At 43.8% G+C, this 18,240-nt stretch overlaps 1 protein-coding gene and 1 pseudogene across 1 annotated transcript in view; one reads left to right on the plus strand and one right to left on the minus strand.

The window, feature by feature from the left end:
• Positions 1 to 17,892, plus strand: part of ENTHD1 (ENTH domain containing 1) — a 183,672-nt gene extending 165,780 nt beyond the window's left edge. Inside the window, exons 10-11 of the mRNA XM_053662245.1 lie at positions 1,622 to 2,017; positions 16,295 to 17,892. Of these exons, the coding sequence (XP_053518220.1) occupies positions 1,622 to 2,017; positions 16,295 to 16,887 (989 nt within the window). The 3' untranslated portion in view covers positions 16,888 to 17,892. The remainder of the gene's footprint in view (positions 1 to 1,621; positions 2,018 to 16,294) is intronic.
• LOC119060195 (importin subunit alpha-1-like) lies at positions 12,968 to 14,559 on the minus strand (annotated as a pseudogene).
• Positions 17,893 to 18,240: the final 348 nt, after the last annotated feature.

An 18,240-nucleotide genomic window follows, 5' to 3' on the forward strand; every position in this document is an offset into this window, starting at 1 on the left:
AGAAACCTGTGGCTGTTGCTGCTGGGGAGGGGAGGGAACTCCCAGCCTCTTAGGAGAGACTGTTAGAGAGACCCCTGGGGTCCTAGAACATACACAAGCCCACCCACCTGGGAATTAGCATCTGAAAGGGCACAAACCGCTTGTGGGACTCAAGGGAAGTGAGGGGAAGTGGGGCAAGAGCCAAGCAAGTGGCATTGTTCCCTCTCTGACCCTCCTCCACACACAGCCCCACAGTGCAGCCACATGGGTTGCCCCGCCCTGGCGAATACCTAAGGCTCTGCCCCTTACTATGTAACAGGTGCACCAAGACAAAGAAATATGGCCCAAATGAGAGAACAGATCAAAACTCTAGAAAAAGAACTAAGCGATGAGGAGATAGCCAACCTATCAGATGCAAAGTTCAAAACACTGGTAATAAGGATGCTCACAGAAATGATTGAATATGGTCTCAAAATAAAGAAAGAAATGAAGACTATACAAAGTGAAATAAAGGAAAATATACAGGGAACCAACAGTGAAGTGAAGGGGACTGGGACTCAAATCAATAATTTGGAACAAAAAGAAGAAATAAACATCCAATCAGAACAGAATGAAGAAACAAAATTTTTTTTTAAAATGAGGAAAGGCTAAGGAACCTCTGAGACAACTTTAAACATTTCAACATCCGAATCAAAGGGGTGGCAGGAGGAGAAGAGGAAGAGCAAGAAATTGAAAACTTATTTGAAAATATAATGGAGAACTTCCCCAATCTGGGGAAGGAACTAGATTTCTAGGAAGTCCAGGAAGCTCAGAGAGTCCCAAAGAAGTTGGATCCAAGAAAAAAACACACCAAGGCATGTCATAATTATACTAGCCAAGATTAAAGATAAGGAGAGAATCTTAAAAGCAGCAGGAGAAAAGGAGACATTACTCACAAAGGAATTTCCTTAAGACTATCAGCTGATTTCTCAAAAGAAATCTTACAGGTAAGAAGGGGCTAGAAAGAAGTATTAAAAGTCATGAAAGGCTAGGACTTACATCTAAGATTACTTTATCTAGCAAAGCTTTCATTTAGAATGGAAGGGCAAATAAAGTGCTTCCCAGATAAGATCAAGTTCAAGGAGTTCATCATCACCAAGCCCTTATTATATGAAATGTTGAAGGGACTTACCCAAGAAAAAGAAGATGATCAAAAATATGAACAGTAAAATGACAACAAACTCACAACTATCAACAACTGAACCTAAAAAACAAAACTAAGCAAATAACTAGAACAGGAACAGAACCACAGAAATGGAGATCACATGGAGGGTTATCAGCAGGGAGTGTGGGGGGCTGGACAAGGAGGAAGAATAGGGAAAAAGGTACAGGGCATAAGAAACATAACTGGTAGGCACAAAATAGACAGGAGGAGGTTAAGAATAGTATGGGAAATGTAGAAGCCAAAGAACTCACATGTACGACCCATGGACATGAACTAAGATGGGGGGTCCTGGAGGGAGAGTGGGTGCAGGGGGGTCCTGGAGGGTGGGGGAGAAAGGGGGGGGATTGGACAACTGTAATAGCATAATCAATAAAATATACTTAAAAACTGATGTATTGTGAAACAGAGTGTTTTTAGTTTTATTTTTTGATTTTACAGATGCTGTACTTACTCCCTCAGGGAAAAACCCATCTCTGCTGACAAATGTGAATTTAGACAAGAAATCAGACAGTACCATTACAAAGACTGTAACAGAAAAGCCTTTGCAAATGCCTCCAGAAAAGTGTTCAGCTGCAAAAAGTTTTGAAGCCTTGACAAGTTTACCAGCATTTTGGTCATCGAGCAAAGAAGAGTGTATCAGCCCAAATTTAAGAATATCCAAGTCAGATTCTACTTTCTACAACCAGGCCTCTGTAGAGACACTCTATGTCTCTCCCTCATTCAAAATATTTGACCCAGTGAAGGAGACTGTCATCAATAAGGACTCTCAGAAACCAACACAACCCAGCATCGCTCAGGTGGACGATGAAAACCTTAAGACCTTAATGACATGGGGTAAGTCTTAAAAACAAAACAAACAAAAAACCCAACATGAACAAAAAAATTCTCATTTGAAGCACTCTTCTTTTACTTGTTTCTACTTTCTTTCCCCCTCTTTTGTTCCCTCCTTTCACTGCCCTTCCAGTGGTATTAACATGTACATGTTATAGGGGTACTTCTCACCCCCTCACCTAACCTTCCAAATCTCCTCTGGTGGACTCCAGAAGTACCCGAGAATTTCTCATTAATTCTCAGGAACAAGTAAGCTTTTATTCTTCCAGAAAGAGCATCCCAGCCCAAGGGATAACATGGAGTTGTGACTGAGCAAAGAAATTCTGTGGTGCTCCAACTTATCCTCTGTAGGACATCCAGAATGTCCTGCTGACGCATACTGCCCACCTAAACGGGGCACAGCTCGCTGTGTTCCTAAAGCTCCACTAGCTTTCCAGGTCCTGTGCGGTCTAGCTCCTGCCCCTCAGCAGGCTGATGTTCTTTCCATCTGTCAAAGAGACCGTGTTGCTTCAGCACCTCTAGACTCTTGTTCCCTCCAACTTCTAATCCACCGGATTAGAAGGCTGTTCTCACTCGTCCTTTGAGGTCAGCTCAAACATCACTGCAAGATTTTCTGACCCCTCGATTACTCCCAGCCTCCCCTCCCAACCGCGTGATATCTTAGCATCCTATCATTATCCTTCCTAGCACTCACTGTCACTCTAATCAAATAGAACTACATATGCATTAAGTTTTTAATGTCTTTCCCCCAAACTGGAATGTCATCTCTATGAGGGAAAGGACCCTGCACACCCTGTTATTATTATATCCTCATTACCAACCACAGTGCCTTGCACTTAGGGGGCACTCCTTTAACAAGCAAACTAAAAGCAGCTTTGTAGAAAAGGAATTGAAAATTATGTGAAAAAGTAATAGAAAAAACACTGGACGATGAAGCCAGGATAGATATGAGGAGCTGTGTGTTCCAGGTTAAGTTTGGACTTTATTTTGAAGACAGTGCAAGTCACTAAAGGTTTTGAGTCAGGTGAGTGGCTTTATAAATGTGTCTTAGAAAATTCCTCGGTCAGGGAGTGTAGAGGATTGATTTGGAGGGGGTGGAACAGGGAGGCAGCGCTACTGTAGGAAAGGAGACTGGGTGAGAGGTAGGAGCCAAGAGAGGACGAGGCGGAAGGAGATGGAGTGTGACCTGGGGAAGGTGGCCCAGAATCCAGAACAGAAAAGGAGCCACCTGGTCCTGCGGGCCTGCAAGGAAGGAGAAAGACCACTTTGGGTGTGAGGGAAGGGTTTCGTGGATCTCAGTAGTCCAGGTGCACTGAGCCCTCAGGCACCATGCACTGTGTACATCTGGGCCTCCGCATCTTACTGTCTGGTGTCGCTGGAGTGATAGCTCGTCTGTGAAGAGCCCGGAAAAGACTCAGAACAGCCACTATGGAGACGGGAGGAGGGAACGGACGAGACGAAGGAGGGTCACTTGCAGCAGTCCTGATTCATGGGCCATTGTGCGTTTCTCCACTAGTGCCGAGCAGCCCAGAGATAGAAATGAAAAAGGTAGATATTTCAGTTCGAATGCGATTAGGACAGGGATTGGCAAACCGCAGCTTCTGGGCCAAATCTGGCCCACTGCCTGTTTTTATAAACAAAGGTTTATTGAAACACGACCACACTAATTAGTTTACATGTTGTCTTTGGCTGCTTTTGTGCTGCAACAGCAGAGTTGAGTCGTTGCTGCAGACCCTGTATGTCCCACAACACCTGAAATGTTTACTCTCTGGTCCTTTGCAGACAGGTGTGTTGACTCCGGAGCTAGCAATCCGCTGTGGGTAAGGCAGAAGAGGCTACTGCAGCAGCGGGGTAGCAAGAAAGTGGTCAAAGGGGTGGATAATGGGATTCTATGCTGGGCAAGGAAGGAGGTGGAGCCAGGCAGGCCCTGGTAGCGGGAGAGAAAACACAGGGATCACTGAATCTGCTGTCTCAGTGAGGCCAAAGTGTAGATATATTAAAAGGAATGAGGGGGTTAGAAGTAATTGAGAAGGAAAGGCATCTTGGCACACAAGATTTCAGAGCGAGGCAGTTCTGAGTGATGACATGGTCTAGTCCAGTGGTGTTGAACTCATTTTTATCGGGGGCCACATCAGCCTTGTGCTTGCCTTCAAAGGGCCAAATGTAATTTCAACTCCTTAACAGTTAAGGAGTAGTTACATTTATACAGTCCTAAAACTATTTCAGCCCTTTGAAGGCAACCACAAGGCTGATGTGGCCCCGTTGAAAATGAGTTTGGCACCCCTGTTCTAGGGAGTGCTCAGAGGAATAGCTGATGGTCATTATGGTTGAGGAATTCAAGAAATTATGGATGAGGTGAGGATGGGTGGCTGGTCTCCATAGACGCCGGCACTACTCGGGATGGAGGGGGATTAAGGAGATGGTACAGCAGCCCCTTTTATGATTTTGCCTTTCAAAGTTCCACTTACCATGGGTCAACTGTGATTAAAAACATTTGGTGAACAATTCCAGAAGCAAACAATTTCATAAACCATCCATAAGTTGTAAATCGCATGTAGGTCTGAGTGGCATGGTGAAATGTCGCACCACCCCCTTCATCCCGCCCAGGACATTGATCGTCCCTTTGTCAAGCTTGTCCACGAAGCGCACACTATCTGCCCATCAGTCACTGAGTAGCTGTCCCGGTGACCCGGCGGACTGTCATGGTGTCTCAGTGCTTGTGCTCACGTCACCCTTATTTCACTCAACAGTGGCCCCAGAGCACAACGGTAGTGATGCTGACAATTAGCATGTGCTGAGGAGAAGCCAGAAAGTGTTTCTTTTAAATGAAAAGATAAAAGTCTGTGACTTAATAAGGAGAGAAAGAATTCATATGCTAAGGTTGCTAAGATCTATGGTAAGAACAAATCTGTGAATTGTGAAGAAGGAAGAAGAATTTTGTGCTAGTTTTGTTGTTGCGGCTCAGACTGCAGAAGTTACGGCTACAGTGGGTGATAACCTCTCAGTTAGGACGGAAAGGGCATTAATTTGTGGGTGGGAGACATGCACAGAAAACGTGCCAACTGACACCATGCGCTGCACCGGACAGCCCTGAGCCCCCACAGCTGCAGCAAGGGTCCTCTGAGACGAGCGGCCCCACTCATGTGACTTGTATTACATTACATTGTTATAACAGTTCCATTTTATTACTGTCGTCGATGTATTACCACATCTAATTTATACACTGAACTTTATCATAAGTATGTATGCATAGAAAAAACAATAAAATTGGCCCTTGAACATCACGGGGACTGGGGGCACCAACACCCACCCGAGCAGCTGAAAATCTGCACTTAACTTTAGACCCTCCCAAAACTTAACTACTAACAGCCTGCTGCTGACTGGAAGGCTTACTGACAAGGAAACAGTCATTTCACATGTATTTTGTATGTTAAATGTAGTGTATGAGGTCTGTCCAGAAGGTATCCAGCCATGTACTATGAAAAATAGACACATTTATTGAAGAAGATACAAGATACAAGAAACAGTGTATGTAGGACAATGATGTCTTAGTCCCTTTCAAAGCAGGTGCCTGGGGACCTCGCATAGGTCCCAAGCACCATCAGCTGCCTGGCTGTATTTTCCTGAATCTCATCGATGGTCTGAAATCTCTTCCCTTTCAAAGGTGATTTTAGTTTTGGGAAAAACCAGAAGTCACAGAGCAGCAACTCTGGGCTGTAGGGGAGCTGAGTAACCTGGGTGATTTGATGTTTTGCCAAAAACCTCTGCACAAAATGTGATGCATGAGTCGGCACATTGTTGTGATGAAGCTGCCAATCACCAGTTGCCCATAGCTGCGGCCTTCTGGATCATTGAAATAATTTCCGAGGAAGAGTGTTCGAGCTTAATGCAAAATTTGATGCAGAATTTTTGCTCTACTTGCTCAGTCATTTTGAATGCAAGGGCCACACAGTCCACATGCTCAGTCAACAATGTCTACTGCCTGCCCCTGACTACTGCTGTGAAGTCGTCATAGTTCACACATGCATATTCCAGTCCACTCTCCTTGGCTGCCAGGTTACATGGATGTCATGCAAACCGGTCTTGTTATATTAACAATGGCTGGACTTTTTCCAGACAGACCTCATGTATTATATTCTTACAATAAAATGAGCTAGAGAAAAGAAAACATTATTGAGAAGCTCAAAAGGAAGAGAAACATTTACAGTATTTATTGAAAAAATGTTGACTATAAGTAGATCAGCACAGATCAAGGGTCAGCTATAAATATAGGTCTTGGAATGTATCCCCTGAGGACAAGGGGGGACTACTGTATCTATCCTCTGGCTTTAAGAAGTATTTGTCTACAGGAAATGTCTTTTTAGAGAATGAGCTGGGCAAGTTAAAAAATACTTGCACACTCTTATTTTAGCAGACCTTAAACATCAGGGAGGCTTTCGAAAGCAGCTGCCTCACAGACCTTAATATTTTCACTGAGTGAGTGGGATGGATTTTCTATAGCAGCCTGTTGACCTTTTAATACTAAATCATTCTGCTCTTAGAACAGCCCATTCCTTCTGCTCCTCCGTTTGAATTTTGTCATTTACCTGTAGCTCAAACTATTCTTTTAGGTCATTAGATATTTCATCATGCATACTGAAAAGGAAGACAAAAGGGCTAGTAGATTCGTAGACGTCAGATCTGGTGGCAGGCAGCTTTTCCCACTCTCCGAGCCCCGGTCGGTGTGCTGGACGGCCCTGGCCTGCACTTTCCATTTGTTTGGTGGAAAGAAAACTGCACTTTCTCGTGTTGGGATAATGGGGAGATTCTCCCTGGCTTCATTCTTTGTTTCTGTTTCTCATTGGTTCCTACTCTGGTTTTCTGTAGTCGTGATTATGTATTTCTCAGTTCATCTTTGCTAGGAAGAGAGACCAAACACCACACGCAAACACATACACACACACACACACACACACACACACACACTCAGGACCCAGTAAGCAGCCCTTTTCCCTTTGTCTATACAAAGCTCCAAAGCCAGAAAAATGAACAATTTCCTTAAAAGAAATGGGGAAGCTGATAGAAAATAGTCCTGCAAACTACGTCAGCTAACCCTGTGCTGCGGGTCGGGCTGGTCCAGAGGCGCCGTGTTGAAGGGAGCCTTACCACGCCGGGAAGTCACGGCCACGCTGCTGCCTGCCCCCGGCAGTCCCAGCAACTCTCCTGGCCGTACGTTTTCTTCACCCCGGAGAGCCCTGTTTTCTTCAGCAGCACCCCCACCCCCCCAATTCCTCTCTCTCCCGCTCCTGCAGCCACTGATCTACTTTCTGTCCCTGTGGATTTGCCCATTCTGGACATTTCATGTGTTGGAATCTGTAACATGTGGCCTTTGTGTCTTTCACTTTGCATAATGTATTCAAGGTCATCCATGTTATAGTACATGTCAGTACTTCATTCCTTTTTATAGCTAAATAATATTCCATCGTATAGATAAACATATTTTATTTATCCTTTCATCAGTTGATGAACATTTGAGTTGTTTCTCCTTTTGGCTATTATAAATAATTCTGCTATTAATGCTTGTGTGAAATATTATGTTTTTTAACCACTGGACAAAATCAGAATATTTTAATTTCTGTGTCTAGCTAACTTGACAGTCATTATAAATCAGCTAGGAAGATTGAAAGAAATGGAGAATGAAAAGAAATCCCTGTGGTTGACAATGAGCCGTTTGAAGTATTTAAATGACCAAAGACCTACAGCTTACAGGAAAAAATTACATGCATAGCTAAGTTCTAAAACATTTCTAGAAATGTGTTTGTCATTTAATATTTGCACCCAATAGTTCTTAATGCTTTTTACATTTAAAGTTGTAATATGATACAATGTAATGTAGTGATGTTTCAGGGTTACTTGACTATAAAAGGCTAGAGATTACACAGCATTTGGGGTAGTCTTATTGGTGCTATTTTCAGGCACATGCAGCATTAATTGGTGTGTACGAATCATAAAATGAGATTTCAACATACAGCCGCTTACTGCGGCTTATTTGCAGTAATTGCTGTGTTTCAGCTTTGGCAGATAAACCGCATGAAGGGGATGAGTGTTAACAAGATACCCTAATAATTCTGAGCGAGCCGAGAAGGGGACCAGAGCGGGAAGGGGGAGGCACCCCAGGGCGCAGCCTGAAGAGCCTGGTACAGCTGCGGGGTGTTTGGAAACAAAGTAAATTGGTGCGCAGCAATTAGAGACGAAGTGGCTCTTCGTGAGCAAAGGCACCGTGGAGCCTATGAATCAAAGCTGCAAAACTGTGAACAGTGATAAGCTATTTAGTCAGTCATTGATGCTACAAAGGAAATGAAAGGTGGACGTACAGTAGAAAGCAGCGATTCTCCAATGGTAGCAACCCCAGAGACTCCTGGAGGTTTGTTAAAAGTCAGTTTTCTGGGCCCAGGCCTCTGTTTCTGATTCCACTGGGCTGCGAGAGGCCTGAGCCCTTTATTCTAATCCCCAGATGCTGAGGCTGTTCCTGCTGCTGGTTCAAGGACCAACTTTTAAATTCCGGGTACTTGAACCACATTGTGTATTCATGACATAACTGTTTTCTTCAAATACATGAGGTAACACTGTATTAATATTTGACTCAAACGTTATTTCCTCCTGAGCTACTTAAGTGTTTCTCATGAAAGTCCTTCTTCCTGACCGGAGTGAACTATTTCTAGAATGGTTTTTTAGTCACTTAAGAGCTACATTTTAGGTCCTAGAATTTTAGTGTCTCACCAAGGACATGTGGTCTTGTCCGCCTGATGCGTGAACCTGGCCTGAGACCAGGCCCCTTATCCCCTCACCCTCCTGGTTGCCTGCCTTCTAAATTTTATACCCAGAATTTAACATAATTCTGCCCCAGGGGCCACGCAGGCTGTGCCTGTGCCCCAGCGTGACCGGAAACTCCCCATTTCCGGTGAGTGAGAGCAGCTCACTTCATGTGCAGAGAACCATTAGGAAGCTTCATTTTAAAAACTGGGCTAAAATCTGTTTTCCTCTATAACTTTCACCTGTTAACCACAGTCCTAACTCAAGCACGATATGAGAAATGGAATATAAATATTGCTAAGATTTTGTGACTATCTTCTAATAATTAAATACAGACTCTCACCCTTTCTCCCACTCTCCCATTTTGGGTAAAGATTTGCATATCTATCAACTTTTTTCTGTGGATAAGATGTCAAGTCCCCTTATCCCCTCACCCTCCTGGTTGCCTGCCTTCTAAATTTTATACCCAGAATTTAACATAATTCTATCATAAAGAAAAAGTAATTCTAATGTAGCGAAATGGTATGGACATGTACCATAATGGTTCAGGGGTGTCCAACCTTTTGGCATCTCTGGACTACACCAGAAGAAGAATTGTCTTGGGCCACACACTAAATACACAAACATTAACAAAAACTGATAAGCAAAAAAAAAAAAAAAAAGAGTTTCAGGACGCCCCTGGATCACACGCTCTGATATCAGAGACGAATCTGAGTCTCGCCCCTGCCCCCTTTCAGCTTTGTGATCTTGGAAAAGTGTTTTAGCCGCTTCAAGATTTCTTTGCCTCATTTTAAAATAAGGCCATAAAAACGACTCCACATGTTGCTTTCAGAGGCTGGTGCTAAATAAAGAGAATTAAAAACAGCTATTCCAAATGCAGTTAAATTTTTAGCTTTCTCCTTCTTGCCAAACAGATGAACAATTACTGCCCCGAACCCCTGCCTAGGTCCACACCCTCTGGCAGAAGTCTAAAGGTGGGTTTTCTGGAGAAGGTAGATGGGGATGTCTAAAATGAAAGATCTCAGGTATAGCTGAGCACACGGGTACCAGAACAAATGCTACAGGATTAAGGGAGCATGAGCAAACAAACTCCGAATGCCAAAAATCCAGCCACTTTCCCTGCTAGACTTCAGCTTCTGGGAGCCAGATCCTTAATTTGTAGGCAGGAGGCAGGAAAACTATTTTCACAAGAACCTAAGCCCCCTGGAGAAAAGAACTAAAGATACCGACATTAGTAGTTCCCCAAGAAATGACCCACTCGAATGAGTGTACGCTGAAGCTCGAAACTGGCAAGTCCCACACTCAAGGCTGATCCGGCTTCCCATCAGCCTTGTGAGCCTGCATCCCTACTCGTCAACAGAGAATGAGGATCACCAGAATCTGAGGAAAACTTCTAACACGGAACACTGACACAAGTTAAGAAACACAAACACAGTGTTACAGAACACATTTCTGAGAACCAAAAAAAAAGCTCTTGGCAATTAAAAATATAATAGCAGAAATTAACAACCCAATATGAAGATTATAGCTAAATTTGACAAAATTTCTAAGGAAGTAGAGCACAAAGACAAAGGTGGGGAAAATGAGAGAGAAAAATAGGAAGACTAGAGGACTAGTCTAGGAGATACAACATGTGAACAGAGGCGGTTCAGAGGGAGAGAACAGAGAAAACACAGAGAAGAAAATAATTAAAGCATTCAAGGAAAATTTTTTAAAGCTGAAGGAAATGAGTCGCCTGATTAAACGTCAGTTGACTTTCAGGTGACCTTCTTGAATGAAAGCAGTAGCCTTCAGGGACACATGGAGAAGCTTCAGAAGCTGGAGACAAGAGGAAATTCTATCATACTTTAGAGACAAAACACTTTATATACAATGAATAAGAATTAGAGTAACTCCAATTCCTAAGGGCAATATTGGAATCAAGAAGACAGTGGAATTTTGTCTTCAAATTTCTGAAAGAAAAGGATTTCCAACTTTGAATTCTTTATCTACCTAAACTATCACTAAACCTACAAGTAGGATACAGACTTCTGGCCAAGGTGGAGGCATAGGTAGATACACTGTGCCTCCTTGCACAACCAGAAAAAGCACAACAACAAATTTAAAAACAAAAAACACCAGAACTGCCAGAAAATCGAACTGTATGAAAGTCTGACAACCAAGGAATTAAAAAAGAAACATTTATCCATACCAGTAGGCGGAGCGGAGAGGGGCAGCCGGGCAGAGAGAACTCATGGCAAGGTGGGGGCTGGCAGAGCAGGCGGTCCCACGCTTGCATGCAGATAAACCAAGAGGAATGAACAACTGGGGAGCGAGACCGACTGCACAACCCAGGGTTCCAGCCTGGGGAAATAAAGTCTCAAAACCTCTGACTGAAAAAACCTGCGGGGGTTAAAGCAGCAGGAGAAACTCCCAGTTTCACAGGAAGGTTTGTTGGAGAAACACCAGGGTCCTAGAACGTACAAATGCACCCACCTGGGAATCAGCACCAGAAGGGCCCAAGTTGTTTGTGGGTAGCAAAGGAAGTAATTGAAAGCTGGCAGAGAGCTGAGCAAGTGGCATTGTTCCCTCTTAGACCCCCTCCCCCACATACAGCGCCACAGTGCAGCCACATGGGTTGTCCTGCCCTGGTGAAGACCTAAGGCTCTGGCCCTCACTACATAATAGGTGCTCCAAGACACAAAAAATGGCCCAAATGAAAGAACAGATCAAAAACCCAGAAAAAAATACAACTAACTGACAAAGAGATAGCCAACCTATGAGATGCACAGTTCAAAAACACTGGTAATCAGGATGCTCACAGAATTGGTTGAGCATGGTCACAAAATAGAAGAAAAGGTGAAGGCTATGAAAAGTGAAATAAAGGAAAATGTACAGGGAACCAACAGTGACAGGAAAGAAACCAAGACTCAAATCAACAATTTGGACCAGAAGGAAGAAATAAACTTTCAACCAGAACAGAATGAAGAAACAAGAATTTTAAAAAATGAAGAGAGGCTCAGGAACCTTCAGGAAAACCTTAAACATTCCAATATCTGAATTGTAAGGGTGCCAGCAGGAGAACAGGAAGAACAAGAAATTGAAAACATAACAAAGGAGAACCTCCCCAATCTGGGGAGGGAAATAGACTTCCAGAAAGTCCAGGAAGCTCAGAGATTCCCAAAGACTTTGACCCAAGAAAGCACACACCAACACACATCATAATTATATTAGACAAGATTAAAGAGAAAGAGAAAATCTTAAAAGCAGTGAGAGAAAAGGAGACATTACCTACAAAGGAGTTCCCATAAGACTATCAGCTGATTTCTCAAAAGAAACCTTGCAGGCAAGAAGGGACTGGAAAGAAGTATTCAAAGTCATGAAAGGCAAGGACCTACATCCAAGATTGCTCTATCCAGCAAAACTACCATTTAGAATGGAAGGGCAGATAAAGTGCTTCCCAGATAAGGTCAAGTTAAAGGAGTTCATCATCACCAAGCCCTTATTATATGAAATGTTAAAGGGACTTATGTAAAAAAAAGATGATCAAAAATATGAACAGTAAAATGACAACAAACTCACAACTATCAACAACTGAACCTAAAAAAAATAATAAACTAAGCAAATAACTAGAACAGGAACAAAATTACAGAAATGGAGATCACATGGAGGGTTATCAGTGGGAGGGGAGGGGGTAGGGTAAGGATGGGAGAAAAGGTACAGGGAATAGAATCATAAATAGTAAATACAAAATAGACAGGGAGAGGTTAAGAATAGTATAGGAAATAGAGAAGCCAAAGAACTTATGTGTATGACCCATGGACATGAACTAAAGTTGGGGAATGTGGGTGAGAGGTGGTGTGCAGGGAGGAGGGGAATAAAGGAGGGAAATGGGACAACTGTAATAGCATAGTCAATAAAATACATTTAAAATAGCAATCACTGAAAAAAAAAAGTAGGATACAGATATTTACTTTTTTTTAAGGGTAGAATTCAGTCTTTATTTACCGGACACTACCAGATATGAAATTCCACATAGAAATAAGACACCCATTAAGAGGAGAATGTTCATACTGTATGTACAGGTTGGATCTAATCAAGTACAGTTTCAAGTTGTAAAAGGTGCTACAGTAACAAACCACATTTAAAAAGTATTCTTAGCAGAGAAACAGTAGGACAAACTTACATCAAATAGAGTACACAACAAAGAGCTTTCTGCCTCAGCCGCACAATCCCGAAGTTAAAGGTCAGGGGAGTGGCATCCTGGACTTGGACAGTAGAACCAACCGTCAGACCTAGTTACTGGCACAACATTTTGATCTTCCTCTTCCTCTTCCTCTTCCTCTTCTTCTTCCTTTACAGAGAAACACTGTTCACTCAAGTTTAATGAAGCTTTGTACACACGCTCATTTTCATGGTTTTATAGAGCTTCCATTTTGTCTATACCCCCACATTTTTTAATCATCGTGCTACGTTTCTCCACCTGAAAGGTATTTGAAATGGCACCAGAATTAACAGATTAATTCTGGTATTTTTCGCAGTTAAGAGCTTTATCAATGGTTCTCTTGCGCCACAATGAATGAGGTATACAATCTGTTCGACTGTTCCCCACTTCTTCCTTCCGTGCCTTGAAGTCCGCCCTGGAACACCCGTGCGGAGCGGGGCCAATCCATCATCCACAACTTGCTGTTCCCGGTCCTGGCAGCCAGCTGTGATGTTTGACGTTGTCCGTGTAGCTTCTCTTTGAGTATCACTTTTGGAGTTCCGTAGCAGGCTGGGGAAGACAGCAAGAGCTGCCACATCTATCACAGCCCGAGCCTGTCCATCTGTCCCAGGGACGATGTTTCCTTCCTTCCTGCGGCACCTAGCACAGGAGGCACAATTGGCAATTCAGGAGCTCCTCCGAGCTTCACAAGTCGGGGACACGGCTTCTGTTTTCACAGCCATTTCAATCTGCTTATTCTCGCCATCAATCAGTAAGGTAGGAAGCGGCCCAGCAGCTGTCTGCTGAGACTCCTGGGTCATCATGATACAGGAGTTGAACTCAGGTAGGAAGAATCTGCTCAACTGCATCTCACAATGGTGCAGGATCTGGTTGTGACAAAGGTTTGAAAGTGTCCAGGTGAGATTACCTAAATTATCACACATTAACGACAGCATATTGGGAACTACAAGAAGAGCCAACACCTGCACCGGCTTTGATAACCGTGTTTTGGGAAACGGAACCATCCCCTGCAGTGTTTCCTAGAGCCCATCCGGCTTGTTCTCGGCTGTGAGCATGGGGACATACCAACAGAGAAATGAATGCTGGAATAGCAGCTCCATCTACTATGGCCTTGGCCTGTTAGTGAGGCCCACACCGGTTCAGAATGAGTGGGACCACAGTCCGTTCTGCCCTAGAAGGACACATCGTGGAACCAAACCAGCCTGGCTTGTCGTCATGTATAGCTGATGCTCCCGAGAAAGCAGTTTCCTATTAGCTCGAGCAGCTTGGAGCTGCTTTCCAAATGGTTGCTATTTGTGCTCTTGACAGTGACCTCAACAGACCCATTTACAGCGGCCTGGTTGCTGTGGTTCTCCTGCAGTAGCAAAGCAGCAGCGTCAGGAAATGAGCCAACATTTCTCCTTTTTAGCATCTGGTCATCCTTCTTTGCTCTACTCAGCTCCACATGAACGTCTCCTCGCTGACACCTCTTTTCCGTACTGCCTTTCTCCTTGTTCTTGTACCTGTTAAGGCGTACAGTAGGCGAATTAGGGTTCTCGTTGGTGGACATGGTTATGAGACAAAATGAGGAAGCTAAAGGCAGCTTGGGCTTTCACAGGCCACCACTGCAGTTCACCTGCTCTGGAAACACCCACTGCAGATTCGCCTGAAGACGGGGTGGCCGGGATACAGACACTTTCAAACATGCAAGTTCTCAAACCTTTTACTTTTCCTGCAGCCTTTCTCAGTGAACTAGCGGAGAATGTGCTATTCCAAAATGAGAGTAAACCAAGAGAGACATGGGGTATAGAAAACAGGAGAGCCAGCACAGGAGGGACATGTCAGGTGACAGAACTCTGTGATCCAGACGCCGCAACCCACACAGTTGAGAGTGTAGCAGTGTGACTCTGGACGCAGACATGCAGAGGCTTTTGTCATTGGCATGCCTGTTACCGTCACACCCTTTCCAACCCAGGACAGCCTGCAGAAGCCTGACCTAGATTCTCGTGTGCGTGTCGTGTCTTGACTGTGCTGATGATGTTCTCCTTTCCTTTCATATCCTGCTGCTGCTGTGTCGGCTGAGAGCATTCATTTTGCCCCCAAACAGTCTTGTAATTGGAATTTTTCCTGAGAACTGGAGGGCTTTGAAGCAGAAAACAGAAGCTGCCTACCCCAGCCATAATTTTTACAGGATGTCCAGCCTAGCTTACAGGGACGTGGACACGTAAAGGAAATGAGAGAGCACAGAAAGCTAAGTCACGTGTGCTGAGTGCCAAACATTAATTTCCCTGCTCTATGACTACAGGGAATAAGTTCTTTAAAAAAATTTAAGCAGCAAATTCACACTTTAGAACTGGGTTTAGCCAATTTATTCCACCTAATAGATAAATGAATGTAAATAGATAGTCCAAGGAGAAGAGGAAAAGTTCTGTGTCCAAAAAGATTTGGAAAAATACTTGAATCGATCAACGTACCGATAGCTGCTGTTAATCTACCAACGGGAGGGGCGACGTGGACCGGCGCAGGCCAGCGTGACCCGGAAGCACCACTCTCACAAGGACGCCCCTCTCCGCCGCGCCTCCAGGGCCACGGGTCCTCCGAGCCCAGTCTGGGAGTGATGGTTGAGAATGAAATGTGAGAGAAGAGACTTAATATGACATCACCGGAAAGGAAGCTAAAATGTTATTAAACCTTTGATTTTGTAGAAAATGAGTTTAGAATGCTTTTTATTTTATGGATTGTTTCTTGTGGAAAAATTACATGTACGTGTGTGCTAGTACCTTAGATCTCGAATGGATTGAACTTCAGTCTTGACTGTATTTGACTATTGAGAGAAAAAAATTCGTTTTCCAACTTCTAGTGGTTGCAGTTGGTGGTTCATTTTGCTGCCGTATCTCTGCAGAAATAAAAAAGGAGATGGAATCTAAGTTGCAGTTTCCTCAGACTTTCTATTTTAAGTGCTAACTTAAAATGCCACCGGAGGACAGGGTGTAACACCCTCATTTTCTGTTCTCTCGGGTAAGTGGGGTGTAAAAACACGTCAGGATCTGAGAGTGAAGATGAATATTGATCGTTTTATTATAATTTCATGTCTATGGTATTATTGACATGTAATACATCTTTAGATTTTCTCTATTTCCCACTTTGGTTTTATTTAGTTTTTTTATGATTATTTAGCATATAAAATTCTAAGTCGTGTATTTATATCAAGACCTTTCAGATAGAATTTCACATTATAAAATTATTTTAGCTATTACTCTCATTTGACTATTAGATAACCTTCCTCTCTCGTTTATACATTTTAGTTTCAACCACCTCGGAGGTGACATCATCCTTCTCTACATTATCCATGTCGTCTCCTGACTCAGCCACTCCAGAGAAGCCTGCTCCTCTCTTGCCCCCGATTTTGGCTGTACCATCCATCTGGACTCTGTCCCATCAACAGGGTTCTCCAGCCTCCAACACAGAGAGAGATAAGACAGCCGGGGTCCATCACCCCTTTGTTCCTCAGGGCCCTGTGTCTTTTGATGAAGAAATGGACAACTTCAGTCCACTGGATGTTCTTCCAGATACTTCTGAGTCTGTGAAAAAGAATCCAAGTCCTCTTTCCAGCAGTAATTGGGTAGAGTTTTCCACCCACAGTGTAGACCGCTTCACCTGTCCTGGCGTTCACACAACCGAAGGCCGGCCCAGGGAGCCCGAAGCAAACCATTCCGTTCCCGTTCTTCTCGGGGAGGTCAGAAATGCCATAGTCACACTGCACGAAGACCTGAGTCTGGTGATACAAGAGCTCAGGCTCATCAGTAGCCACCTGGTAAGCATGGGTGGGAACAGCCTGCAAACCAGCGCAGCTTTGCAGGGTCCCCCGTCTTCTGAGGGGGGCTCAGAGCAAATCTAATCATCCAGATAGCCATTTCTGATGGAACTCACATGGTTCCACATCCAAAACCCTCAGTTAACCTGTTCCAGATTCTCATCGCTATGGCAAGATAGGGTGACAGTTCAATTTTTCTTTGTGGGGTTTCTTGACAACTCACACCAATAAATTCATTTGGGTGGTTTATTTTTAAAACAGAAAAGGTATCACCTTTGGTAATATTTTCAGATTTAGATATCAGTTTACTTGAAACTGAAGAGAATTTCATTCTTCCACTCTCTGTACTTTAAATCAAAATACATTAAGCGTTAGTGAAAGTTGTGGTAAGACCTCAAATGGAAGATGACTGCAGTCCGAGAGCTTTGGGGTAACTTGGCAATAAGAAGCCCTTTAATCTCGACCTGTTTGGAGCACCATTGTTAACAAGCCTCTTCCTGGAATTAGGAAGATTGAGTCTGGGGTACACGTTCCACATGTTCTCGTGCGGGGCCTCTGGTTCTGTAAACCGTGGGCCCCGACCTCCCCTTCCTGTGGACGCCACGTTGGTTGGGAGTTAAGTTGAGACAAACAGAACGCTGAATGGCATTTTTATTGTTAATATACTTGTATATTACAAAGAGGATTCAAATGCATATTTCTCTTCTCTCGTATTTTTAAAAATAAGTTTGAAATTTTCATCTTACAGTATCTTTTTAATTCATTAAGACAGCCTTTCAAACAGAAATGTCTCTATTGTTATATTCATGGGCAGAACAATCGACTCTGGGGATCACAGGCCAGTGCCTAACAACGGTCTCGCACATAACAATCACTGGAGACGCTTTGATTTCGTTCTTTATGTAGTTGAGAGAACAGTGTAAGGCTCTGCATGTACCTAGCACTCAATTTCAACAATTATCTATGAAAGACTAAAATGATCCCTGATCATTTTTAAAAGATATGGGGCATATAAAAAAATATTCTAATGCCTGGGTGCCACTCCCAAACTGACACTGCTTTTCACCACGCAAACTGGGTCAAGACCTAGAGGGAGCTGTGCGTGTGAAGGCGGGAGAGCGGGGGGTCTTCGGCGTGTTGGAGGGACACCGGGGCGGTCGGCGGGGCCGGTGTGAAGTGAAGGCAGGGGAGAGGGAGAGGACCGGAGGAGTGAGCAGGGGGTAGTGCCCATGGTGCCGGTTCTTGAAGACCGTTGTTAGAGTTTTGTGGAATACCCAGGCTCACCCAGACTTAAATTCCTCATAAGGGATAGACTGTTTTCGGTTCATTCTCACTGCGGAGCCACTGGGTTCGACTCTGTTGTGAGAAGTGTCTCCTCGTAGCCTTCCCACCTGTGCGAGGTGCTTTCTGCTCCTACTGCCTCTCAGGGTTACCAGA

This window comes from Artibeus jamaicensis, unplaced genomic scaffold (assembly GCF_021234435.1).
Source record: "Artibeus jamaicensis isolate MK-2021 breed Jamaican fruit bat unplaced genomic scaffold, CSHL_Jam_final contig_233, whole genome shotgun sequence".
NCBI lineage: Eukaryota > Metazoa > Chordata > Mammalia > Chiroptera > Phyllostomidae > Artibeus > Artibeus jamaicensis.